The sequence below is a fragment of the Apus apus genome, chromosome 19, assembly GCF_020740795.1.
Source record: "Apus apus isolate bApuApu2 chromosome 19, bApuApu2.pri.cur, whole genome shotgun sequence".
Classification (NCBI taxonomy): Eukaryota; Metazoa; Chordata; class Aves; order Apodiformes; family Apodidae; genus Apus; species Apus apus.
The window spans coordinates 3,666,655-3,693,231 of NC_067300.1; the positions used below are offsets into that span (position 1 = coordinate 3,666,655).

General features: G+C 46.7%; 1 protein-coding gene across 2 annotated transcripts in view; it reads right to left on the bottom strand.

Moving 5' to 3' along the window:
• The window catches only part of ASTN2 (astrotactin 2), a 332,514-nt gene that overhangs the window by 31,866 nt on the left and 274,071 nt on the right, over positions 1 to 26,577 (bottom strand). For both annotated transcript variants that reach the window (XM_051636914.1, XM_051636915.1), the window contains one exon: positions 2,624 to 2,765. In XM_051636914.1, coding sequence (XP_051492874.1) covers positions 2,624 to 2,765 — 142 coding nt within the window. The remainder of the gene's footprint in view (positions 1 to 2,623; positions 2,766 to 26,577) is intronic.

Here is a 26,577-nt window from a genome sequence, read left to right on the forward strand (position 1 = left end):
AAGGGACAGGATGTCTGACACATTTACAAGGCAGAAGAGACTCCCACGATCTCACAGTCCCCTCTCTTGGTTTACATGATACCCTCAGACTACTGAACACATAAAAGCACTTGCTTTTGAGTAACTCTGATGCTGCAGCCTCTGTGTGAATCACAGAATCCTAAAGGTTGGAAGGGACCTTAAAGATCATCTAGTTCCAACCCCCCTGCCATGAGCAGGGAACCCTACCACTAGACCAGGTTGCACAAAACCTCCTCCAACCTGGCCTTAAAAACCTCCAGGGATGGAGCATCAACAACCTCCCTGGGCAGGCCATTCGAGTTCCTCACCACCCTTATAATGAAGAATTTCTTCCTAATATCTAACCTGTGTGCTCACCTAACAGCCTAGAGAGAAGTGCAGGTCCCTGCCAAGTGGCTATTTCTTTTGCAGAAACAAGTGAAACAAGCAGAAGAAATTCAGTTTAAGAAATGATCTTGTGCCTGTGTTTCTGTTGTTGTTACATCTGTGCAGGCTCAGAACAGAGTGTTAGCCTCACATTTCACTGTTTTGGCTTTCTTCATGCTGTGTTGCAACTGCATGGACATCCAAAGAGAGGGATATTTCATGCATATGCCTATGAAGTTGAGAATGCCCAGATGCTAAGTGAACACGTGCTGGTTAGGTCCCAGGTTGGAGCAAACATGTGTGTCCTGATATACATGGGACATGTTCCTGCAAACACGTTGTACGCTGGGTGCACTGGTCCAGGCTGGTGTGCTAAGACACAGCAGATGTGAAGGAGGATGTGCTGCACAGTGTGAGAGCACACTGAGCATCAGCTATGGGATGGAGCCAGCACCGTGTGTCTCCCCAAGGCCTGTCCCTCAGAAGGACAAAGTCCAAAGTCTCTTGATGCCAGAGGACTGCTGCCTGCTGGCTGACAGACAGCTCATCTGCCTCTTCCAGGAGCACCTGCTGAGAGCAGGAGCTGCCTGTAGCCATCCCCAGGACAGGAGGCATCACCAGTTCTGCTTACCCCCTCCATAGCAATGTGTCTCATGACCATGAAGCAGAAGCCTGACCAAAGAGATGACACAACCCTGGATAAAACCTGCCTTCCATCCAGGGCTCTCCCAACCCTTTGCAGACATCAGGAATTAGATCATAGAGCCCCTAAAGCCACGAGTGAGTGCAATTATCCTTGCCCAGCAGATGGGAAAGATTATTTGGCAGCCCAGGCCGCTCAAGAGTCAGACCTTCTGGCTCCCAGCTCCATGCATCCACCTCAGCAGCAGTCACCCCATCCAACCCAGCAGCTCTTCCCTCTCCCAGTGCCCCTGGCAGCCCTAAGCCAAATAGCTCAGAGCTCACAACCAGAGGAGTTTATGGGCAGCGGGTTATTAGCAAGCTCTGTCATTGCTCCAGCCTCTCCCTGGCACCTTTTCAGCACAGTCCAGTTCCCAGAGATATTAATAATTATATTTATGTGTTACATTTATTTAACAAGAAAACATTTTAAATTGTTAAATGGCCAGAGGTATCACTTGGAGCCCACTCCTGGACACAGCTCTTCTCAAGAGATGCATAATGTAAAGGCTTCTCCTTCCTCAGAGGCTGTCAACATACTTATCTGGGGGGGGGGGGGGGGGGGGGGGCTGTGGAGGGGGAGGCAAAGGGAAAGTATTAATCAAGATCTTTATAAGTTCTGTCTGACAGACCATTTGCCAGCTCTCGCTTTAAATGCTTTTGTGGTCCCATAAAAAGTTTCATTACTCACTACAAAATGTGTTTTAATTATTACAGTCGCTCTGACATTAAGCCCTGAGTGTTTCTCTCTTGCTCACTGTGTCTCTCCTCTGTTTTCTGGCCTTTTTTTCCTCTCTTTTTTTTCTTTCTTACTCTCCTGCCATCCCTCCCAAGACAGAGGATATCCTGAATAACAAGCCAGGTTGAAAAGCCCAGACGTCCTCCCAAATAATACTGAATAATGAATTAATATTCACATCCTGAAATTATCCCTTTGCTTTGGATACTAATTACTCCATAGGATTCAAACAGAAATCCAACCCCTATTCTCAAAGACTTCTCAGAAGAGTCAGGTGAAGAACATCATCAGCACTGCCATGGCCAAGCATCCCTGCAGAAGAGACTGGGCAGGAAACAGATGGATTTGGTGTCTCTCTGATCTAGTATATGTGTCCTACACATGCACATAGACTATAAACAGCAACTTATATATATAAACAACACCTACCACATTTTTCACACATGGCTATTTTGGTCCACCAGACACGTATTTGGCCAGAGTAGGCAACTTGCTTCAGTCTGACCACATTAGCTCATTTCATCCATGAGAAACAACCATAACCCACCAGGCATGGATCTGGAAGCCCAGCACACTGAAATAATGAGTTATTCCAGTGGAGTCTTCCCCAAACTCCCAGTGTCCCCAGTGCTTTACTGGCAGACACTGGTTTTCCATTTCAGTACCCGAGCCTAATGCCCACAGCAACAAAGAGAACCTCATCACTTGTCTAGTGTCTGGTGTAACATAGTGCTGACCAAAAAGGTTAATAATTGAATAAGAGCACTGGAGATGCCTCCCCTTGCCCCCAGCCCCTTCCCACATGTGTTTCCTTACTTGTACAGACCATCTGGTTCCAGGCACTTGAAAATGACTGAATAGATGCTGGTTTCAGGGATGTCTCCATGGCTCCTACCCGCTGCCACACAGGATGTTGCAAGGCCAGAAAGCAAATCATCCGCAAAACTCAAGGATTCTCCTGGAGAGCAAAGAGATGAGCCAGAGCAAAACATCAATACAGGAGTAAAATTCTCCCTGAGCATTTCAAAAACACTGCAGAAATGCACCCACACAGCACAGACAATCAATGGAGTCTCACTGGCTGTGGCTGGTGGGAATAGCCCCAAGTCTATATGAAGAGTATCATCTATGGACAAATCAAGTAGGAAACATCCTCGGGTCATCAACCATCATAAGGACCCACTGCAGAATTGGGGACAAGCGTTAAGTCAGGGGTTGGGCAGTGGGAGGGTGCACCCACAGAGGCAACGTGGACTCACTGCCAACCCCACAGACAGGACCACCATCCAAGGACAGGCTCCAGGTCCCCAGGAGAGCTGGAAGCCTGTTGAAATAGGGCTGTCCTAACTGCACATTCCTTTCTTAAAGGAGACATGTTTGATATTTTCTTCAAAATCTACCTGTCACAGTGCTATATGTTTCTGTAATGTTACATTTTTTAGGAAAGGAGACATTTTTAGAGCATGGATGGAATAGCTGGGTTGTGCTAGGTTGTTATTTTTTCATTCCATGAAAATCAGTAGCTTTGCATTCCCTTTCATGTGCACTCTGCCAGCTCCTGGGGCTCTGACTGGAGCTCCTTCAGCTGTGCTGAAAAACACTCACCCCTTTACAAGCATTCAAAGAAACAAACAAACCAACCAAACTAATTGAAAATGCTGAAAACACTTTTTTTTTTTTTTTTTTTGGTCTTCTGTTTTATAAAGCTTATTAAACACTTAGATCATGACCCAGTTGAAACTGAAAATGCTCCATTTATTAAGCATTTTGGGCCTAACTCTCCACTGCCATGCAACCTGTCTCTTTGCCCTGGCCAGGCTCTCTATCTGCTGGAGCTCATTGCATTCAATCCCCATTTTGCATCAGTGTAGCTGAAGGCCAAGGAACTCAGCAGTAAAAAACCCAGAGCAGCTGCCCTGGTTGTTCCCCCATTCCTGCTTATGGGAATCAGAGACAGGGCCACTGCAGCTGATGGATTATGCTGGTATAAGCAAAGCTGGACCCAGATTGCAATCCTGGGTGCTTTGTGCATGGGTAAATGTCAAGACACTGCAGCAGAGGGAGGAGAAGAATTCCCTTCTCAGCACTTTTCCTTCTTTGTTTTTCTAAGAGAAAAAGTGACTGAGGACAAATGAAATGAAGCACAAGTTGAAGTTCTTGGTACAGACAGTTAGAAAAGACCCAGTGGTATAACCAGCCCAGAACGTCTCACTGTGTGGCTGGATTACCAGGTAGAAGAACAAATCCCCTCCACCCCAGCCCCCCCAAAGGCATTTGCCTCTTGTCTCAAAGCACACAACTCAGTAACAAATGTCCCCCTTGGCTAGAGAAAAGAGCAGCAATAAATTCTTTTCCTCCCTAAAGGAATCCAAGCCTTAATTATTCATTTTAATGCTCTCAGCACGACTTGTTCTTTCCAAACTTTTTTCAGGCAGCTCTGTCACCGGTCTCTGCAGCTTAACCCAGTCCCCAGCCCCAGGTCCAATCCAAACCCCACGTCAACTGAAGGGGCAGGTTGGGTTGGCAGTGCTAAAGTCCCTGCTTGGAAGTCACAAGCACTGAAAGTCCATGAGTAAGGCCCTTAGCTCCGGGTTTACAGCTTCAACAAACAAACAAAACACTATTGCTCATTTCCAGCTTTCATTTCTGTCCCTTTTCATACGACTTCATGCTAGATTGGGGAACTCCCTGTCACCAGCAGTCACTGAGCACAGGCACTGCCCTGACTTACCAAGCAGATGAAACAAACACAGAATGAAGAAGCAGGACCAGACTGCATTGCTCAACTAGAGCAAGAGCATTTAAGTCTCTGCAGATCTCAAGTAACCAACTTCTGACCAAGCAGAAACGTCATGGGGGAACTGATCAGCCCATGAGTTTCTGCTCCGGGATCTCCCACCCTCCTCCAGAGCACTCAGGGCTGAGAGGTGGAGATGAGGGGTAGCAAAAACCATAGCTGGGCAGAGACACCACCATCAGCAACTGGGCAAGACCAAGGGGACATCTGGCCTGGCAATGCACAAGCACAGGGAGTATCCGTCAGGACATCTGTGCCAGGGAGCACAAGAGGTGGGACAGGAGAGGAAAACAGTGCTGAGACGGGGAGTGAAGAGGGTGGAAGGGGGTGCAGGAGACTGGAAATGGGATGGAAACCATCATGTGCAACCACTGAATTAAAGTGCGTATTAAAATTGCACAGATATCTCTCCTTCAGGCATCCACCAGTTCCTAGTGCTCATCTTTCATGGCCTTTCTGGGTAGCTTTGAGGAGAGAGGAGCAAACTGGCTGTGTGCAGTGCCCTTAGACACAGTGGCAGCTGTATCACATGGCTGGTCTGGCTTGCCATGGAGTCCAACCAGACCTGCCTAGGTTGCAGAGTGTGTTGCTGCCTCCCTGCACCAGGGGAAATTAATCTCTCAGGGTCTGCCAACACAGTGTCACCTTGGGTTAAGCCAAAACCCTTGCAATCAAATCCCTACAGCAAGAGGGTGCTTTGTGTTCAACCTGAGCCTCTGAAGAACTTTCCCCTCTCATTGGCTCTGCAACAATCAAACAAAAGCAAAAAGGTTGTTATGAAAATAGCAAAATAGAGGGTGCTGAAACCTTGGCCTCAAGGCTGGGAGTCTTTCTGCACCTGTATAAGCAGCAGAGAGATGGCTGGTGGTGCCAGACTGCAGGGACCAGGAGCAAACACGGGGTCAGGTAAGGGACACTCCAGGGATGAACCAACTACCCAGAGCTGTCAATCTGCCACCAAAGCAGGGAGCTGGCTTTTTTGTGCTCCCTCCTGGGTGAAGCAGAGCCCATGGCAAATTTATTTCTTCATCTCAGACAAGAGATGTCTCTCTTTGTTAAGTCCACAGTGCTCTGAGAGCAGCTGAAATGACGTTTCCAAACCCTTCCCTAGGAAGGGTTATTCACCAGAGTTAGGCTGGGACCTTGTCAGCCAAACGTAATGAAGGGTAAAGGTGCATTTGCTGGCACCACAAGACAATGATGGACCATTCAGGTTGCCCTACAAAGCAACAAGGGTCTCAGGACACTGTAGCAATGGAAGAATACTGACTTAGATGCACAAGACACTGGTGTTTATGAAGAAGGCACAGGGAAAGCAGGAGAGCAGACTTCATAACAACAAAAAGCACAAGTTTACCATCTGAGTAGAGACATAAAAAGGCCAAGCAGAGATACACGAATCTGTGAATGCAGCAACAGGGCAGGCACCCAGATGGAAAATAAATATTTAGGCTAATGGGCAGTAATGGCAAGAGAAAGTAAATTAGATAGGAATAAACAGTCTACTCCTGAGAAGGGCAAATAACCTAACTATCTTTTAAGGAGGAGTTTGATCACTTTATAAAAGGGATTATATGGATAAGTAGCTCATGATGGAAAGTAAAGGGGCTTCTCTCTCCCATCTGGACCTGTGTTCTCACACACCCTGCCAGCAAATATAAAGAAGGATTTCAGCCTCCCAAAGCAGCCCTAAAGCACAAACCTTCTAGATTGCTGTAGTATCTTTGCTCACGTTATTAAATTTCAGAAAGAATCCAAAGGTTCTCTGCAGAGTAAATGATAGCTAAGTAGATCATCTCTGTGGAGGAGGAGATATTTTATTGACCAGACAGCCATCTGTGTCCTTCATTAATAGTAATAAATAATTGATGTCACACTAAATAAAGCAATAAGCTGTTACAGATATCAAGGACAAATGACCAGCTCCTGTGAGGATGCCTCACCTGTGTTCACTTCTCAGTAGCAAAAAATCCAGACCAGAGCTCAACATCACTATGGTAAGTGCTGTGCACAGAGCAAAAGATGGTGCCTGCTACACACCACTTACAGATAACAGAGCAATTGTGCTCAGCAAAGGGCTGGTGGTACTCCCAACTGTTCACCAAATCCCTGCAGTACTCTCTTCCCCCTCATTTCCATTCCACTGCCTTCTCAGGACTGATCTGTCCCAAACCATCCAAGTCCCCAGGCAGGTATTGAAAACCAATCTCTGCTCTGCTCATGACTGCTGGGAAGATGCAGCTCTCTCCAGCTGGCATTTTCTTTCTTTCTCCAGTGCAACCCCTCACTGCTGCCTCGTCCTCTTCCACAGACATGGCTGTGGAGTTTGGCAAACCTCCTCTTTTTGGGCTGGTAAATATCTTATACTGATGCTGGTGCTGTGGTGGGTCAGAGCTCTCCCTAAAAGAAGAGGAAAAGAACAACACGCTTGGAACTTGCAGGGTGTTGACCCCATTTTATGAAGCTTTGCGAACTTCTGGTCACACCAGCTCCAGCCACACTGCAGCACATAGGTCAAGCCAGCAGGTATGGCCCTGGGATAGCCACCTGGGAACCCAGCCTGATGTCTGCTCTGGAGAAGAAGGACAGCTACAGACTTGGCTGGCAACCTGCTCTTGGGCAAACACATTTCTCATGGCAGGAGGCAGGAAAAGGGAGTGAAGAATGTGAATGGATGGGAGCAGGCTCAGACTGCTCACTCAGAGCATCCAACAATCTTCGCCTCAGTCCTTCCAGCAAGACCTGTGCCAGTGCCCAGCAATTGCAAACAGTAGGCAGGATGAATCACCTACCAACCATCCCACTGAAGACAAGAGTTACAGCATTGAATTCAACCTGATGAAACAAAAGAATGAGACCAGGAGCCTCCAGTAAGTTAGAGGAGGAAAAAAGAAGCTCTGGGACCCACACAGGTGTTCCCACACCTTCAGTCCACATCCCTTCACCAAGAGCAGCATGGACAGAACCCAGGCAGTGCAAACCAAAGTGGAAGAGAAGGTGAGAGGAGATGTCCCTGCTGTGTTTAACCTTCGAGATTCCTTGAAAGATCGCGAAGGGGAAAAGTAGGGAGGGACCAATGTCTCTGTCGTGACAGCTTCTTTATTAGACTGGAGGAAACCAAGCCTGCAACATTACCAGTCACTTTCTTCTGATTGTGGTTTTCTCTCTCTGTCTTTCTCCCTTTTGCATTTTTTCAACCTGTTTTCAATTTACGCTTGTGGCATCTCTGCCGGTGACCTCATTCTGGTACTTAAAGGGGGGGGGGGGAAGAGAGTGTCCTTTAAAAAAAGAAATGAAAGAAATAATATTTTATTTAGCTTGGTTGGTTTTGAAGCTTTAGCAGAAGAAAGATTAACCTTTTCTGCCTAACTTAATGAAAACAAGGAGAAAGCCTGTATGGATACATAAATATCTGTGTGGGTACAGAGCAGGCACGATCGTGTTACAGCCCCGGTGGAGCTGTAATGGGGAACAGGCGCGTTCCTGCGCAGCAGCTCCCAATTCCTGATCCATTTTCAAGGAAAGAAAAACAGAGTAGAATGTCAGAGGCCCAAATGGGCATAAGTGAGGGAGCCCAGGGAAAGCAGATGGGGCCCAGCAAGGACCTGAGTCCCCAGCAGTGACCTCCCGAGCAATGCCAGTGAAGCAGATGGAAAAAGAGACCTTAATCCACTTTGCTCTTGCCAGGTTTTGGTTCCTGAAATGAGGAAACAAATGGCATGCTCAGCCCTCCAAGTTTGTCACCTTTTGGGGGTCCTCATCTCACCCCTTTTTTCCTCCAGGGCTCTTCATCTGAGGAGGACAGGTTCAGAGGGGAGCCGTGAGCAGAAGGTTTGGACCAGGTTTTTGGATGGGTAGATGGAGCACGAGCTCGCAGGGTGGTTCCTCCACAATAAGGTGGTACCTGGGTTTAATGTGCTTTGGATCTGGCACTTGGTGGAGGAAGGCAGTGAAAGGTGGTTTGTCTTGGAGATGATGGGCTGATTTAAATTAGTGCAACATAACTTTAGGCGATGGAGCTGTTCTGATTTACATCAGCAGATGGTCTGTCTCACTGCCTACAGCATTAAAAGCAGACCATCCCTACTGATCCTGGTGGAAGGATGTCATAACCTCCTTCCCTACATGACTTGCCAGATTATAAAGAAATGAAAAGGCCTAGTTATTACTAAAAAATCTTCTGCTCACATTCTGGTAGCATCCACACAAGCCAGCCTCTCGTGTTAGGTGGGAGCCTAAGCCCCACACCCAAAAAGCCTGCAGCCTCTGAAAGAATTTCTTTGTCACAACTTCTCACAAAGACACTCCATTGGGAATCCCTCTGGCTGGACACACGTTGTCCAGGCTGAAACAGAAAAGCCAGTGATTACATTGTGCAACTTCAGGTACTGCTTGTGCCTCACTTGCCAGCTGGTACAAAGGTGCAAAGCACATTCCTCTGAACAACTTCATTTATGGCTACATGCTACCTGACACACCAACAATTATGAAGAGCTCTCCTCTGGGCTTCCCAGTTCCTCTGATCATGGACAACTGCATTTGTAGATAGTCAAATTTAAGGAGCAATGCTTTAGCTGACCTAAGAGCAAAAGTTGCATTCCAGTGCTACCAAAGTCTCTCAAAGGGCTTCACTAGTGCTCTCCAGGGCTAGAATCTGCTGCATGTGGAGTCATCACGTGCAACTGAAGGATGGGCTGTGTTGCACTGCTCTTATCAAGAGCAGCCAGTCAAGCAGATGGAAATGGTGTTAATTTGGGTGAGCTGCAGTGTTCTAAAAACGTGATGCACAAGGCTAATAATGCATGTGCTCTTCTGTAACAGTCAGCAGTAGGACTCGCTGCTCCTTCACCCGAACTCTCCACAGACTGCTTATCACAGCTCTTTCTCAGTCAGTGTTTAAGACCTCAGAAAAACTGCTTCAAATCATGTAAAAATGCATTACCTCCTCCTTCTCCCCCAAGCAGTATGCTGCTGGAGGAGACTGAGAATTAATGCATGTCATTTGGTGCTGTGAGCCATCCAGTATTTCTCAAGGTTCACTGGGTTGCTAAGGGTCAACCACAGCCAGACACAAGCTGACTCTGCTATGCTTGGAGCCATCCAGGCATGAGCCAGTTCCAATCTCAAAGCCATGTATTCACATTAGCATGGTGGAGAGTCCAAGTGAATTTATCTCTTCCCTTGGAGTTTGTTTTGAGCTCTGCAGCATGTTAAAACAGTTACTTGATTTCAAGGCAAAGTGGAAAGCAATTCGTGCTGGGAATTGTGCAGACACAAAGCAAAGACATGAGCTTTGTCCTCAGATACTTCATCTCTGGCAGAAGATTTTGTCCATCATCACAGATCTAGTTCTCACTCTCACCACCACAGATCCAGCTGCCATGCTTGTTTGCGCCTTCCTTTCATTTTTAGCTTCTTTAAATTAGAGATTTCTAAACAATGGACCAGTGGGCCAGACACTCAGTGGTCCCTCAAGGCCCATAGTCAGCACTCTGTAGCAGATCCAGGGACCGTACAGAGTGCTATGTTCACCAGGAATCCCACCAACCTTGCTACAGCCCAGAGCCACTCTGCTACAGGATAAACTGAGATGTCAGATAATTCAGAGATGGCAACAAAACCAGTATCACAACTTCTTTCTTCTTAAGCACACAAAACTACTGCACTTTTGCAGTTCCCAGGGGAGTGAGCTACTGTCCAAAAATAACTCTCGAATTTTGGATGCAAAGATGACATCAAGGATGTGGCCTCCACCAGTCCAGGGCACTGAGAGGTTCCATCTTCTGCTAAACTTGAGAGGAAAGAGCAGCTTTCACCATGAGAGATGTCAGAGGACAGATCCTGGGTTTCTTCCTAAAGAAAGCTCAATAACAAGGTGATTCCAAGTGGCTCCTGGTGATAAACCTACAAGGCATCTGACACACAAACTTTCCAGCCTGCCTAGTATTCAATAGTCTATGAAGAAAGCAGGGGAGACTTGCCAAAGAGCAGGGTCAGGTCCTTCATTTCCAGCTCTACTAAGAAGTCTCTTACCTTTATTTTCAGTTCTTTATGACCAAATACTCCAGGAGTTTAATGCCCCACAGACCCCACTGGCTGTCTTGCACTCATTGGCAATCAAACCTTCTGCACAGATGCAAATACCAGACTATGAGGAGAGGGAGAGAACATTTCCTAGAAAGAAACTCAGTGTGCAATTAATTGCTAAAACCATAATTATCTCAGGTGATTTGTCAAATCAAATTAACGTAACCCTATGCTGAACAGCCACCAGCTAGTCTGTGCTTCACTTCTCCTTGCACTTATTGGAAAAGTGAATTTTTTAGACTTAGCCAATTTATTCCATATTGTCACTGTTGCCTGACCCTGCACCTGGTCCCTTCTTACACTTCACAGCTCAGTGCTGGAAAGTGGACCTGTAGTGGCAAGCAATTTAAAGAAAATATTCTTTGTTTGGCCCCTTTTGTTCTAAACAGAGCTAATACATGTAGATCTTGATGAATTTGTGATAAGACTTTGGCCCAGTATTTTCCAAAGGGCTCAGCCCACACAACTGCAGCCAGACCTGCAGCCTGCTAGCCAACAAACACTTAAAAGAATTGATTCTGATGGAGGAACCTGCATGGAAGCAGACCTCTTATTTGGCCTTAATACACAGTTTTGGACACTTGAGAATGTAGGGGCAGATCCTCAGTTCATAAAATCTCCTGTAGCTCCCTTGAAGTCAATGGAACAATAACAATTTACACTAGCTGAGTTTCTGCATCTTGGCTGTGAGCTATTTGGAACAACTACACCATAATGATTATGACAGATATTTCAGATCACTTGTCTAAGACAGATAGGAGAATACCACTGCATAAGAAAATAAAGAGATGGTTTGCTACGATTTCCAAAGAATTACTGAACCGTATCTTGCAAACATTTACACATTTTTAGGTTTATTCATGTGAATTATTCCATTACATGCGTGTGCCAGATAAACTAATGTACATGCTTGCAGGACTAAGGTTAAAACTTGTGCAAACACAGCAAATTATAAATATTTTTGTAGACATGTTCAGTTACCTTGGATTCAGACTAGAAAGCATGTCACTTGACTGTGCTTCTTTTCATAACTCTCCATTTATCCAAGCAGGTACCACAAGAGAAGCCAAACACAGTATCAGGATAAAACTGAGAAAAGAAGCAATTATCTGACCAAACTCGAGACAGAAAATACACACTACATCAGGACTAATGTATGCAAGAGCCGACATCAGTTCTTGAACAAGGAATTACCTGGGTTACTAGAATATATTCACAAAAGCTTCTTAAGGACACAGCTAATGAATCATTCACTTATCGATTTCCCCACGATTAAGTTAACACTTTTCCTCACAGTTTGAATACATTAGAAGACACAAGTCAGTAAGGAGGAGAAAGAGCTGCGGATCTCTTGGCTATGAGGAGTCTACTTCATCATCCATCATCGTATCAGCAATCACTTGACTTTTCCACTGCAACTACAAGGTGAGAACAGCATCTCCCAATCCACTGCACAGCCCAGCCGCTCACAAGGAAAGGACACAATCTCTAATTCTTTAAATTAAACTGATCTTGTATCCTTGAGGACAAAACACGCATCAACAAGGCTCCCAACACCCAATGCACTTCCCAAAGGCCATTAATACCTCCAACAGTGTGGCAGCACTAAGGTCCCTTGGCCAAGCCATGAGCCCCGTGCTGAAACACACCTGCGTGGCAAGAGGCTGCGGCGCTGGGAGAGGCAGCAGGCAAGGGAGCAGGGACGCAAAGAAAGGAAATTACTTTTTCAAGACAGCAGGCAAAAGGCAAATTTGAGGCTATAACCCAGAGCCCCAGTCCAGATCCCTAACCACTAATAGCTGGCTTTCACCTCTGAAAGACTATTAACCCCTTTTTAGCAGTGAGCAGCTTCCAGGCGCTGAGGCTACCTGCCACAAGCACACAGCAGGATGCTGGCATGGAAGGAATGACTTTTGTTCCCAATTTTGAGTCACATTTCCCAGAAACCAAGACAAATCAATCCTGGCATCCACAGGGAAGGGGAGCTGTTAGTAGCCAGGACGGCTCTGCTGGATGATTTCCCCCAGGAACCCATCTCACCAAAGGCCCTCTGTGGTGGGAACAGTTGTTTGACTCCTAGATGTCCTTGGCAAAGCAAGGTATCTGGGAATACTTCCCATCCCCAGGATCACTGATCGCTCTGGGATGGTTAGTTGGAGACATGTCAACGCCAGCAACTGTGCAACATCTTACCACTCAGACGACAAAAGCCAGCTTCCCAGAATGAGCACAGCAGGATTAAGCCAAGTGGTAAATGGATTCCAGGGCTGTTCCAGGATCTGTGCAGACATGGGAAGCCAGTGCCAGGTAGCCAACCCGGAGCTCATATACTGAGGTTATCACTTCCCTCTTTTCTTCAAATCCGTAAATAGAACCCTAACATGGCTCAGGCCATGTTAGAGAGATAAGATGAGTCTCTCCCATCCCTTGTGAAGCTTGAAATAGAAGCCCCATTATTTTCTATCCCAAGCATCAAGCGTAAGATGTTGACATTTAGCAGTAAGGAAAATTACCCAAACAATGAACACTCTCAGGTCTCTTTTCTCCCCTCCCTTCCCCTGTCCCCTGGAAAATGTTCATAAAGTGAAGTGGAAAAAAAAAAACCCAACAACTCAAACCCCAACAACCAAACCCCAACCTTCCTAAGGCTGTGGAAATAACATGTAGAGGAGAAGAATGAGTCAGGCTCTGCAAACTGCACATGGGTCGCCAATCCCGAAGGCAGAGATGATTCACCAAGGCAGCAAGAAGGTAGAAGAGACCAAAGAGAGAGAGCAGAAAGTTGTATCCAAGAAGAGAAGGAAGTAAAGAAATGAAATGGTTCTGGGTTGCACACACCTTGCTCTTTACCAAACACCACTCAACTGGAACTGACCCAGGATGGCTCACTTGGCAGTTGGGAGATTATTCCTCTGGTGCTATGTCCAGTCTTTCTTTATGAGAATGAGGGCAAACAGGCTATAAGGGCCCAATCCATCCCTATCCCCTGCTCTTCCCTCTTTTCTTCCCCTGCCTGAGATTCTCAGCAAAGCTTCACCTCCTTGCTGCCTCTGCTTCCACTGCTCCTTTCCTTCACCCACTCTCTTTATCATGGAACTCTCTTTTCCCCATAAAAGATACCTTCAAGTAGGTGAGAAGACCAGGGCCTGCTTAGGAGCATGGCATGCCAGGGGAGAGGTTCTCCTGGATGCCACTGGCACAAAAGATAGAGAGGAGAATGGAGTTCAGGTGCCTAGTGAGAGCACTGCCTGCCAGAATGCTCTTCTGTTATTCCTCCACTTGTTCTTCCTCCTCAGCCATCCCTTCTCCCTTTTATTTAATAACCATAAAAATTCAAACACAAAAATCTTACTCTAAAAAAAACCCAAACCCTAAAAATATATATATATAAATTCCTCCCTCTCAAGTTCACAATAAGAGCTGTAAAACTTTTTCTGCTTGGAAAATTCTCTGGGTCAGTTTTTCCTACTGTTTAATCCCCGCTTTGAGTTACACAGAATGAGTAAACACATTTTATAAGGTTCTAATTCATACCTAACCCATACAGTTTATAGCTTAACATAGTAAAATATACACACACACTTTTTATACATACATATATATATATTTATACACACACACTCACACACATATGCATAGAATAGCCTTGGTCCCACTCCTGGTAGCCTCCCAGCAGCAGGTCTGATTGCTCCGGCATGTGCTCTCCTATGGAAGCAGCCCAGAGTGCTTAGGTGTGAGTTAGCTGGCCTGGGGAGTTGTTTCCATTCCAGATTTCTGTAACCTCCTTTGTAATAAATAATTAGTCAGTCTCATTAAGGGAACGGTGGGATCCACTGCTCCACCCTTGGAGGACTAAGGAACTCCACCATGCGGTAGCTCAGGTACCACATGTCTGGTTACTGGAGTGCTGCCCCATGGCAGGGAGACAGCTGAGGCTCAGCTGGAGGAGCTGCAGGAAGCTCAGCAGGATGCCAGGCAAGGATGTGTCTGTCTGGAAGGCAGCTCTGTGCTGGCAGTGATTAGAGAAAACCTGAAGGTGGGCACTCAGTTAGAAGATGGCCTGTGCCATGACCACTACCAGTTGTGCCTCTGGAGGAAGACAGGTAGCCCTCAGATCTCACTGCTCCATGTAGGGTCAGCCCTGATGGGGCATTGCAAGTGTCTTGCCCTGTGCCAGCCTCTGCACTTGGCTGCTGGAGAGGTAATTCCTCCTCTACATCAAAATCACATCCTTCACCTTTGCTTTGGACCATGGTGACCAGTCACCATGGGTTGAGGATGGCATTAAGGCCAAAGAGCAACCTGAACCTCAGTCTCCCATTCCAGTTGTTTGAGACCCAGTCACCACCTCCTGCTTTTCCCTTCCCAGAGGCAGAGCTGACTAAATGGCCCAGTTAGACCTGGGCTCTGGCTCAGGTCCCTCTGCTTCTTCAGCCTTTTAACCCAGTGTGAGGAGGGGAGATGGAGTCCTCTTGAGCAGTACTTAACAATCAGCTAATTCCACCCAGGAAAAATACACTACCTGACACAGAGAGCTTGTGAACAGCAGTAAACCCCAGCAGTCCACAAGGAGGTCAGCCTTGCCACTTCTGATGGGGCCTGTGCAGCTCTGTTACTTCTAGGCATGCCCAGGGTCAAGAGCTGTGCACACCAGAGCAGGGACCCCAGCAAAACCACTCCCAAACTCTGCACAGGGGGAACCTTGTAAACACTTTGAACTGTCTGTCAGTGGCTTTGAACTTGGGTATAACCCAAAGATAGGAGATCTTTATGACTACTGACTAAGGAATTGCCAATACTATCGCTCTGAAGAAGATGGCTTCTCTTGAGCTTCTGTTTTGGGTTTTCCTGCCTCTCTCCCCCAGCAGCTGACTGTTAAATTAAATTGAGCATCTCAAACAGTCCCCTGCTTCTGTCACAGAGAATAACTGTAAGTGATTCAAGTACTGTTAGTATTGTACCTCAGCAAGACCACACCAAGAGATCACCTCCTCAAAGGGAAGAGAAACAGAGACACAGAGAGAGCTGTGTCAGTGACACGCTGAAGCCTGTGCTGCCACAAGCCACAGTAGCTCTGCTGACATGGGTGGGAATGGAGCAAACTGTGCAAGCCAGGAGCCTGACTCTAAATCCTGCTTGGTGCAGGGCAGCTCCTCTGAGCAGGAAGACAAGATGACAATGGAAACACCCATAAAATAGCCCAGACACTAGATTTTGTAGTTCTCCAGAGAAGCCTTTTCACAACATCTTTTTTTGATTTATGAGATCTGCTGCCCTTGAACCTCATGGATTCCCCTGACAAGCTTTTGTCTCTCAGAGGGCATCCAATTAACCACCAGAGAAACCAGAGTGACAATTCCTTTATTTTCATTTCCTGACTCACTGTCATACCTCCCATCACCTTCTTTTTCCTCATCCTTGCTTGTTTACCCCAGCCCCAGGCCCTCTTCTATCCGGAAACCAAAGAAAAATCAGGAACAAACACAATCCCCATCAGAAGGCCAGGGTCAACTGGAAACCTGCACTGCAACAACACAACTGCCTGGTTTCAATCTCCTGAATTTTCCTTTCCTGCCCTCCAACCCAGCCTCTGCTCGAGCTGTCAGGAACCAAAGCCCAGCAAGTAAAAACGAGGTGACCCTTGAAGCCACTCTTTAAGTTAGGGTGCCCCTGCATCTTTTAAGTCCTAGAGCAGCCTTGCACAAAAGCCACCTCCCAAGTGACAGTTTGTCTCCAAAGACCATGCTCTGGGTCTCTGCTAGCAACCACAGCCACTGCTGCCTGAACCACATCCTCAGAGGAGCTCACACCATTCCCATCTCTGCTGTTCTGTCTCTTTATTCCTTCTGCCTGATGCTGCTGCTAAAACCAGAGTTTCAATTTTTCTAGTGCAAAGATTGGCTTGAAGACTGTCTGTTTTTCCTGGGGTCTTTCTTGATAGACAGCCCCTCCAAAGCTGTGGTAAAGCATTCTGGGTCACCAAGGTGAAATCATGGGCATCATTCAAGTCCATCCTGGCCAGGTCTGGGACAACCTGTCACTTGAAGACACAGACAAAAGCCATTGCTCAAGCCAGCAGTTGGAAGTTGCTTCTAGCCACACAAAATGTGAGATGTGGGCTTCAGGCCCCATCATGCTATTTTCTTTTTCCTTCTCCTCCAAGAAAATAAACTGAGTGTTTATTTCCTGAATGCTCTGGTCTGAGAAAGGGCAAAACTTTCCTCTGGGAGCCAGGTGGCTGGAAAGGGAAGGTAGAGGTAAATATTTGCTGAATTTGTCAATGAGCTCTTATTCTATTTTTCTTACTAATATTTATTTAGACATAATGTGAGGGAAACCTGCTCAGAACAGAGCCATGTGGGAGATTCCAGTGTTATTCTCCTCATGCCAGCTTCTTGTGGGGAGGGAGGAGAGAAGAAAAAACAAAGTGAGATTGTCAGGGAGTTCACAAGTAACTCAGAGAAAGTCACGGGCTTTCATCTTGACTTAGCAAAATGGGATGCCTTGAGAGAGTCAAGGCATCTATGGACCATGTGATGGGTCAAAGAGGTTGAATCATCCTTTCTTGCTGACATTCAAGGCACAGGTGTAGCTTTGAGAGAGAAAATTAACTCATTACAGACCCCTCTTTATTTATTTTTTCTTTTAAAAGAAGGAATCATTAATGACATGGAGACAAGGAGGATAAACTGCAACCTCAGGTTTAGTAAATAGTGTGAGGTGAACCCAATGTACTTCTTCAATGTCACAGTTCATTCCCTAGACACAAGAAGTCTGGTACAATCTAATTTATCTGGGTACTGAGAGGCACTAGCCATGACATGGGTAATTATTAGGTAAGCTTGAAAAGAGGGAAATTAGCAGAAGAGTTACACAGCAGGTAAGCAACTGAGTAAAACAGAAATGAAAACAAGCTGTGCTGAGAAGAAAGTGATGGGAATGGAGTTATAACCAACAGAGTTCCTCTGTGATCAGGCTTGTAATCAATCTTATTTCTCACTGGAAATGCAGCAATGATTTTAGCACCAAGGAAGTTGAAAGTATTATTAGTGCACAGAAGACCAGAGATTCAGTCAAAAGAAATTAAAAGATCTTGAGGGCTACAGTAATACAAGTGAAACGCATTTAAATATTTAAAAATGCAAGTTTAAGTTAAAGATGGAGATTAAAATAGTTCTTTTACTAGCAGGAACCTCTGAAAATAGAAACAAAGGAGGAAGAGAAGAAATGACTGGCTGAGAAATTGAGGAGGTGGAATGTTGGTCACAAGCACAGCCACAAGTTGCCACGGGATGAGAGCTGGAGAAAAGGAAAGGAAATTTTTTGGATCAGCTTAGAAAGGATCTTCCAGTTGAAATAGAGAAGAATCAAATCCTCTGACAGCACAAGGCTGGCTGTGGTGGCCCACTACCTGCCTCACTGTCAGAGGATCACAAAAAGTCCCTGGTCCAACCTCTTCAAAGTGGGGCAAACATCAAAGTCAGGGCATGGCTGCTCAGGGCTTCATCCAGCGGAGTTGTGAAAGTCTCCAGAGATTCCTTCAAAAGCCACATAAGCTGGTATATAAATAACCCCTGCTTGGCAGCAGAAATCCCACTGGACTGTGGTGTCCAGGAGGAAAGACCTGGATGCATTTCCTCAAGGCTTCCAAGCCCCAGCACCGCTGGCTCCCCAAACTGGTCGGGAGGTACATGAGGCTGTGAGCGTGTCCCCTGTTGCCCTCCGCTGGCTAGAAGGAGAATGTCACACTGCTATGTCACGGCTGGGGACAGCACATCCTCAGCGCATCTCTTCTTTCAGCTGGGATAATAGTCTGTGCTCTGGGAACAGAGCAGCTGAACTCTAGCTCTGTTTTTGCTCTGTGCCTCGTGTAGCAACAGCTGGGGGACATAGGTTTGCTCAAACCACAGCCAGACGATTGGAAATAAACCCGATATTCATATATTAATTAACATCTGGCTACTCGTCTCATTACATGATACAATGTGCATGGGTTTGTTGTTCCCTTCATATTTTATGCATTGAATGAAAACTAAACAAATGTTGCAAAAGCAAAAAACCAAACACTGCCCATGTTTGTACTTCCAACACTTACTGACACGTCAGTTTAATTAACATGTAAAGAAGGACATGACTAAACCATGACAACGAAGCTGGTGGTGACACCAAACTGGAATTAACATCCAGCCTGATCCAACCTGGCCATTTTTCATTAAACTGGGCCTCCCTTTTTCACATATTCTTTTAAAAGAAAAATAAATGTAATAATTTGTTGAACCGAGCAGTTTGGGGCCTGTTTAACAAATTACTACTTACCCATTTTCAAAAGCCACTTCTAATGAAAACCGGCCCTACAAATTTCAGCTGGACTGTAAAGCACCATCCCAAAGGACAGGAGCTGATGTCACCCAGCCTGCTCAACACATCTGACAGTGCCTGGTGTTCTCTGCCACACTTTGGGGATGGAAATAGAAAAAAAGAATGAGGGGGAAGGAAAACCAGATTAATTAAGCAAAGTCATCACTCAGGTTGTCTGGCAGTAACACATCGCCCCGTGCGTGTGGCCATCCCCACTTGGCTGATGGGGCGGGTGATGGGATGGCTGGTGGCCACCAGGGAGGTGACAGGGACAGTCTGCATCTGCTCCAGCGTGTGGGTGGGCAGGGGACAGGGGAAGTTGAAGGCTTGGCTTGGCATGTGGTTCCAGGTGACATCTGGGTTTTGCTCAGAAAGGAGCGCTGAGAAAGGAGACAGAGAGGGGCACAGAGCCCCTCTCCCTGCCCCACCAAGAGTCACCTGGAGACAAATAAATGCCCATCACCCACGGCCCTGCTGGGCAATCCAAACAGACTCTTACATGATTCAACACTTCCCCCAAAAGTCTGCAGGCTTCACTGGAAACACAACAAGAACAAAAAAATCAGCCCTAAGTCACAAACTGCTTTCTGAGCCCAACAGCAAGAGAAGAGTAAGAGCTGCTTGGGGCAACTAGTTTTGGGGAAGCAGCTGGCACAGAAGTGGGGTTCCCCAGAACTCAACCACCTGCTTCTGCCCAGCTTGGACACCAGACAAACACCACGGCTCTGTTTGATGTTAATGCCATGGTGGCACATAATGCAACTGTTCACCTTCTGAGTGGACTAGTGTCCACACTGGAAAGCTCTCACCACCACAGCAGATATATATGGGTACAACCAGGGTATGAGCACCCATCTTGGTTGCAAGCTCTGAAGGGTTAATGCCACTGGTTAATCCTACCAGCCAGAAGTTGGGGTCACCCTTAGTTTGCTAAGAGGAGGGGATTCCTCTCCTCATTCAGGTGACCCATCCTTCCCACAGAGGACTGCAGCCACAGCCCCCCTGCCCTGACAGCAGTGAGGTGTGATCCAGCCTCTCCAGCTCATCTCACTGCATCTTCTCTAGGAAGGTGACCGAGCAGGGTCTCACCATCAACAGTGATGTTATGGTTAGCACACTGACTTCCATAACCCAATAGAGCTGTTTCTATCCCTCATTGCACCTCTGCATGAGGCCAAATCTGTCCTCAGCTACCTGAGAAGGGGACACCCATGATAACACTCCCCAAGCAGCAGAGGTAGCACAGCCTCAGCACATGGGCCCAGCATGTCAAAATGTTCAGCTCCCTCAACACTGCTGAACTCTAACTGTTTGGGTTGAAATTTGCCACACTGGGTATCTGCCTCACACTGAATTTTTTTGGGGAAAGGTTCAGATAAAACAAGTCCAGCCAATTCCAGCCAGGCAGCTTGGGAAATAATATAGGTTTTCTCATTTTCACATAAATTCAGGAAAACAAAACCAACCTAAAACTTGTGGCGTCCCAATATTCAGAGCAGGGACTTGGCATTTGGCAGACGGGGTGGTCACTGCATTAATGACACAGCTTTGTCATTAGAAATGTCATTCAAAATGGCCTCATTGCAAGGCCAGCAGTTTGCACACACTCCAAAGAGAGGTCATTTGGCTTCTCCTGAGATGCTCCAGCTGCTTTGCAGCTCCTGCACCGAACCACACCACACACACAACCCTACTGAAGAATGGGTGAGGATGTCCCAGCCAAAAGGCATCCCATAGCTTTGTCACTACTGTCCTGGGACCAGGACAACTACTTATTGAGGGACTGAAAACCAGTGCTTAATGCTTCCCAACTGCCTAGTGCCTGCCACTGCCCAGGGGAGGGGCAGCACATGCAGTAAGCACTAATGCAACAGCAATGCAGGCAGGGCAGGGGCTGCAAATGTTGCTGTGCTGGGAGTTGAAGGGGCCTCTGCAAGACCACCACGGGTGAAAGCACAGAGAGATCTCACTGCACAGAGAAATGCCTGAAGGAAAGGGCTTCACCCACCTCCTGCTGAAACTCACTGGGGAATATCAGTGATTTCTGTGGGGCAGGATTCAGGTCTTACAATGGAAAGACAAATAGAAGAAAACAAAATCCAGTGCCAAAGCGATATAGAAGTGTTTTGAAAATTATGACCTACTCTGTGTGAACAGGCCTTGCTGCTTTGCTTGGTTTAGGGCACTGAGGTTTCTCTTCTTTAATTTTTTTTTTTTAATTGCAAGTGGTAATAACCACAGGCTGCCTCCTGCTCGGCAGGTGACAGACTGCTGGTGTGGCACACAAGCAGACAGCAGGGCAGCTCTTAGGCTGCCAAATAAATCCCTGTGGCTGGGATTTACCTCCCTTTAGCTCTCTCCAAATAAGGCCTCTGGTTAGGTTCTTCCTTTAGTCAACAGAAAGGTAGAGGTATCTCCTGACAGCAATTCCTCATACCCTGGCAACATTAATGAAGATATATGAGAGGGATTTCCCATAGAGGAAATCTATACAGGGGTCACTGTGGGGGTCTGGCCATGCAGGGTGGCCAGATGACTGACATTCATGAGGATATGTCCAGGGCTAAGGATACAGCTAAACCATCATGAAAACCACCACTCTCATAGTCAGACTCTTGTACCATACAGACCATCAAGGAAGCATAACTGAAATGTGGACACAGGCTGAGCTTCAGGAAGGACTGCAAGATGCCATCCCGCAAGTCCACATATCTGTCCATGTAGTCTCAGCTATTCTGATCAAAATCCCAGCCAACACAACCCACCAGCACTTCTCTCACAGAGCCATGTGGACATTGGTACATGGGAAACTGCACCCACAGGCTAAAAGCCCATCAACCCTTGCCTCTGGGCACCAACCAGGCTGGAAAGCCCAGGCAACTAACTTATTACCAGTGCTTCAACTCTACCTTCCGAAAATGACAATAACAAGTGTTCCCTGCCCCAAAAATGGTTGGTAAAAAAAAAAATAATCCCAGGACATTATAAAATGCTGATGGAATGACATCTCTCAAATTCTTAACACCATCCAGCACCAAGTGGGGTTTACATCTCACTCCCTAAACTGGATCAAGACGGTTGGTAGGCAAGAGCTTGTCCATTATCTCTGCCTGCTCCATGGTCTTTAAGACTGCTTCAGTCTTTAGGGCTCTGATCCTTCACCAGGATCAGGAAATGGGGCCAGAGGAAGGAACAGAAAGAAACCCTGAGGAGATGATTGTCATGTGAAACTCCAGCAGAAATGGCGCAACTCATTGCATGTCAGGGGGCTTGGGAAGGGGTGGTGGGTGCTGGCAGGGTGGGCAGTTGCTCAAAGGAAACCACAGAGGACTGACCAAGCACTGGAAAGATTCCACGCATACCTCCCAGATATGCCGGCGCAGTTACAAAATCCCTGCCCGGCGCTTGGGGTGGCAACATGCAGCTGGAAAAAAAGAAAAAAGAAAAGGGGAAAAAATAAAAAAGACAAAGAAAAAAAAAAACAACAAAAAAACCCCAAACAACGATTCATGGGACACACAGAAGGCTGCAAATCCTCTCCTCTAACGAGACGCCGCAGGCATCGCTGCCTTGGAATTTGGGCTATGCTTGCGGTCCGCGAGGCGACTCGAAGCCTTTGGTCACATTAAGCAACATTACATGATAATGCTGCAGCACTTTGAGGCTGAGGGAGAAGGAAAACAAAACAGATGACTCGGGATGGAAAGGCATAGCTGTAAACCTGGGAGAGAGAAGAACATTCCTTTGGATACTTTTTTTGGCTGGTTGTGTCCTTCCCTCCCGCCTCCCACCTCTCTCCCTTTCCCCCCCTCCTCCTTTTGAAGAATTGGTGACAGCAAGGGTGTTTTTTTTTTTACTACTATTTCCATATTAAATAGAAAGGAAGAGTGTGAAAGGCCATGCGGAGTGGTGGCAGCTAGACAGTGGAATCTGCAACTGAAGGGTGGAGTTGGAGCACTGGAGAGGTGCTGGTTATTTATAGGGTATGAGAGAACACAAAAAATGTCTGGCCCCTTTAAGGCCCCTTAATCCAAACAACCAATGGAAAGAAAAGAAAGAAAAGAAAGAAAAGAAAGAAGAGAAAGAAAAGAAAGAAAAGAAAGAAAAGAGAGAGAAAGAGAGAGAGAGAAAGAAAAAAGAAAGAAAGAAAGAAAGAAAGAAAGAAAGAAAGAAAGAAAGAAAGAAAGAAAGAAAGAAAGAAAGAAAGAAAGAAAGAAAGAAAGAAAGAAAGAAAGAAAGAAAGAAAGAAAGAAAGAAAGAAAGAAAGAAAGAAAGAAAGAAAGAAAGAAAGAAAGAAAGAAAGAAAGAAAGAAAGAAAGAAAGAAAGAAAGAAAGAAAGAAAGAAAGAAAGAAAGAAAGAAAGAAAGAGAAAAAGCATCTCTGCACCAGACTGTTAAGTGTGAAGGAACACGGGGTGATGGCCTGGTGTGGTCCTGCCCCCCATGGTCCCACCATGCTGGGGCAGTGGGGCCAGCAGGAGAGGAGGAATCCTGTGCTCCCCAGGCAGCCCCAAGATGCAGCTGCCTCCAGGGTGGGATGTGGCAGCTGTTTAAACCATGCTACAGCAGCGCTGGACAGGAAGTGGAGATAAACGGTGTGGTCAAGAGAAATGGAAAGGGAGAGATTGTCGGGAATACGGGCTGGAAATTCCCTTTTTTAGGTAGGAATCTGTGGTCTTTGCACTCCAATCCAAGGAGAAGAGTCTGTGAGATGCAGCCACTCACTGTCCTCACTCTTTTGGGGGGCACAAACTGAAGGATAATCTTTAAGGTTTTCTCATGGGTGGGTTTCAGTGCAGATGTGGATGGCCTGGGAAGGACCCTCATCAGGGCTGCTTTAAGTAGGTTTATCCAGCTCTAGGCCTGGAAGACCATCACTTCTAGCTCTTTCCTAGGATTCCTGATAGATTTTAGGCCATCTGAGTAATGTCCTCCCTCTACAAGATGTCTTTCCTGAAGAAGAGTGAGGGGGACCATGGTGCAAAGAGGTGCCACAAAAACCACAGCAGTTTTGTGCTCTAAGTAAAACTCCTTTTTCCTTATTTCTAAAAGAATGCATGAGGTTATGCCTATCTTTTCTAAGCAGACATAAGGGAATTGTGAAGAGGTCCTGGAGGACACTCAGCACTTGGGTGATTTAGTGTACAACAAAGTGCCTAAGTCATCAACTTCAATGAATATACACCTGGAACCAAGGAAACTGAAGACAGGCAATTCTGTGGATAGAAAGAGGTCAGCACAGAGATGCAAGAGCTCGAGCAGATGACAGTGACACTAAATCCTCAGGTCTTTTCACAAGCCCCACTCCTATTCCCTAGGATCCTGTTGAACCCATGAGCCTTCACTAATAGGTTTCATTCTCCTCTGCCAGTATCAAATAACAAATGTCAGATCTCATATGGGAACCACTAACAACATAAAAGTAAGATTTATATGGAAAGACTAAGTTCTAAAGAACAGTTACAAAACCCAGAAAGATTTTGTTTGTACCCAAGCACACACAAATAAAATCAAAGTCAAAACATTGCTGTTCAGGATTGAGATCACCATTGCCTGTGACCTTCTCCCACTGTCCCTGCAATTTTGAATGCTGGACACTGGCTACAAATTAATTTGCTGAAACCGAGGAAAATGCTTTCCTGCTGTGTAAATAAGAAAAGGTTAAACATCATTAGGTAATCCCAAACTTCATTTGACCACTTTTAGTTCACACAGATCACACGCTAGTACTCCCTCTAGCTCTTCTTCCATCTAAGACAGGAGCTCTAGAGCTCCAGATCTGCTCCCTACCTTCCCACCTCACAAGAAAGATGACACCTTTATAAGGTCAAAATCCTTAGCTGCCAGCTGGTGATGCAGGTTTAATTTTTCTGATGACCACAGAAATGCCTAAAGCACCACAAAACTGGAAAATGTGGAGGCATGGAGAGGTGAAAAGACTTGGCCAAGGTAGGGAAAGGCAGATCCTCAAGAGGCATAAATCACGACAGCTCTTCTGGTGTCAGCACTTCACAGAGGCTAGGCCTGCATCAGGTGGAGTAGTGAGGAAGAGGAGGGCTGAGCTTCTTCCTGCTTGTCACAGCGTGGTTCCAGGGAACTCAGACCTCAGCTCTCCTCCTGCTCTGGACTTCAGCCACCAGCGCATCCTGCTTGGAGAATTTGTCAGCACACCTCAAGCTTCGAAAACTGGGGTTTGAGCCAAGTCCCTCAAAAGGGAGCAAAGGAAGGATGGGAGATGGAGTCCAAAAGTGTCTTTCCACCCTAAAGGCAAGCCCTTTGGAAGAGGCTTGAGCCCCACTCACTCAGGCCAGGGGCGTTCTGCCAGGGGCTGTTTGATATGTGGAGTGAATGAAAATGTTACCCCTCCGTGAGGATGTTCCAGCACCTTTCAGCACCAACTTGTCTTTTCCTTTATCTTTTCTTGTTTTAAACACAGACTCTTGGGAAAGCAACTTAGCAGACCAAGCTGCAAAGCAGAGACAGAATAGAATTGTCTATTTTTTGGCTTCAAATACAAGAATGCAAAACATTGTCTCTCTGGGAGGAGAATGAAGTATGGGCAAGTGTTTTGGCAAGAGAGTCACAGAGGAGAATGGAAGGCGAAGATGAGGCGGGGGAAGAGGAGGGGAGGGAGAGCTGGGGATCAGATGGATGGTTTCGTCTTTTATAAATCTTGGATGGGGAAGAGGCACACAGATGGCTTTGTGTTTTAAAATGATTCTAATAAATCAACTCCATAATAATAATCAAAATGCTCTTGTCTCTCTTCTTCCCCTTCTTCTGTGGATCCCAGCTGAGCAACGACACAGGAGAGCACATCTAGTGAGGGAATGGCAAGTTCTGGAGACAAACCCAGGCTGTACTGCAAGGGCAAGGGGCCACATGTGAGTGAGGTGAGGCCTACAGGCTTGGGCCTGTGACCACAGCCAGTCCTGGAGCCCTCTCCAGTGCTCGCTGTGTCTATCTGCCAGGGAACAAGAGACACGAGCAGGAGACCGAACGAGCACGGGGGGCTTTGCCGCATGCAATGGGCAGGCAATTTTCAGCGCAAGGGTGGGTACATCTCTGCAGGAGCCTGGACCATTTCTAAGCAGGAACGTGCCCCTAAGTGCAGGAAGAAGGTCTAAGTGGGACAGCGAGGCTGCAGCTATCTGCAAAGAGAGGAGCTATCCCGATGGCGAGGGAAGGAGTGGGAAAAGGCGGGGATTTGTCTCTCCCAGGCGGGAGCAGACGTGCCGGGGAGGAATGCTACATCCCCTTCCAGTGCTCAGTCTTGGCCGGGAGGAAGGTGCAGCTTCTCCTTCTCCAAAGGAGCCACTGGGCCTGGGCCACGGGGGGGAGCAGAGGCTCTTGCTGTCCGGGTTTTCCATTTGGAGTTCCACGTGGCACGAAATCCCATTGGTTTCCTTGCCAGAGGGAGCCAGGTGGAGAGAACAATAAAAAGCAGAAGGCGCGGGGCGGGGCTGGATGGTCCAGAGCGGATGCAGAGGATGGAATTAATCAGCTGTCCGGGAGGAATATTAGAGCTC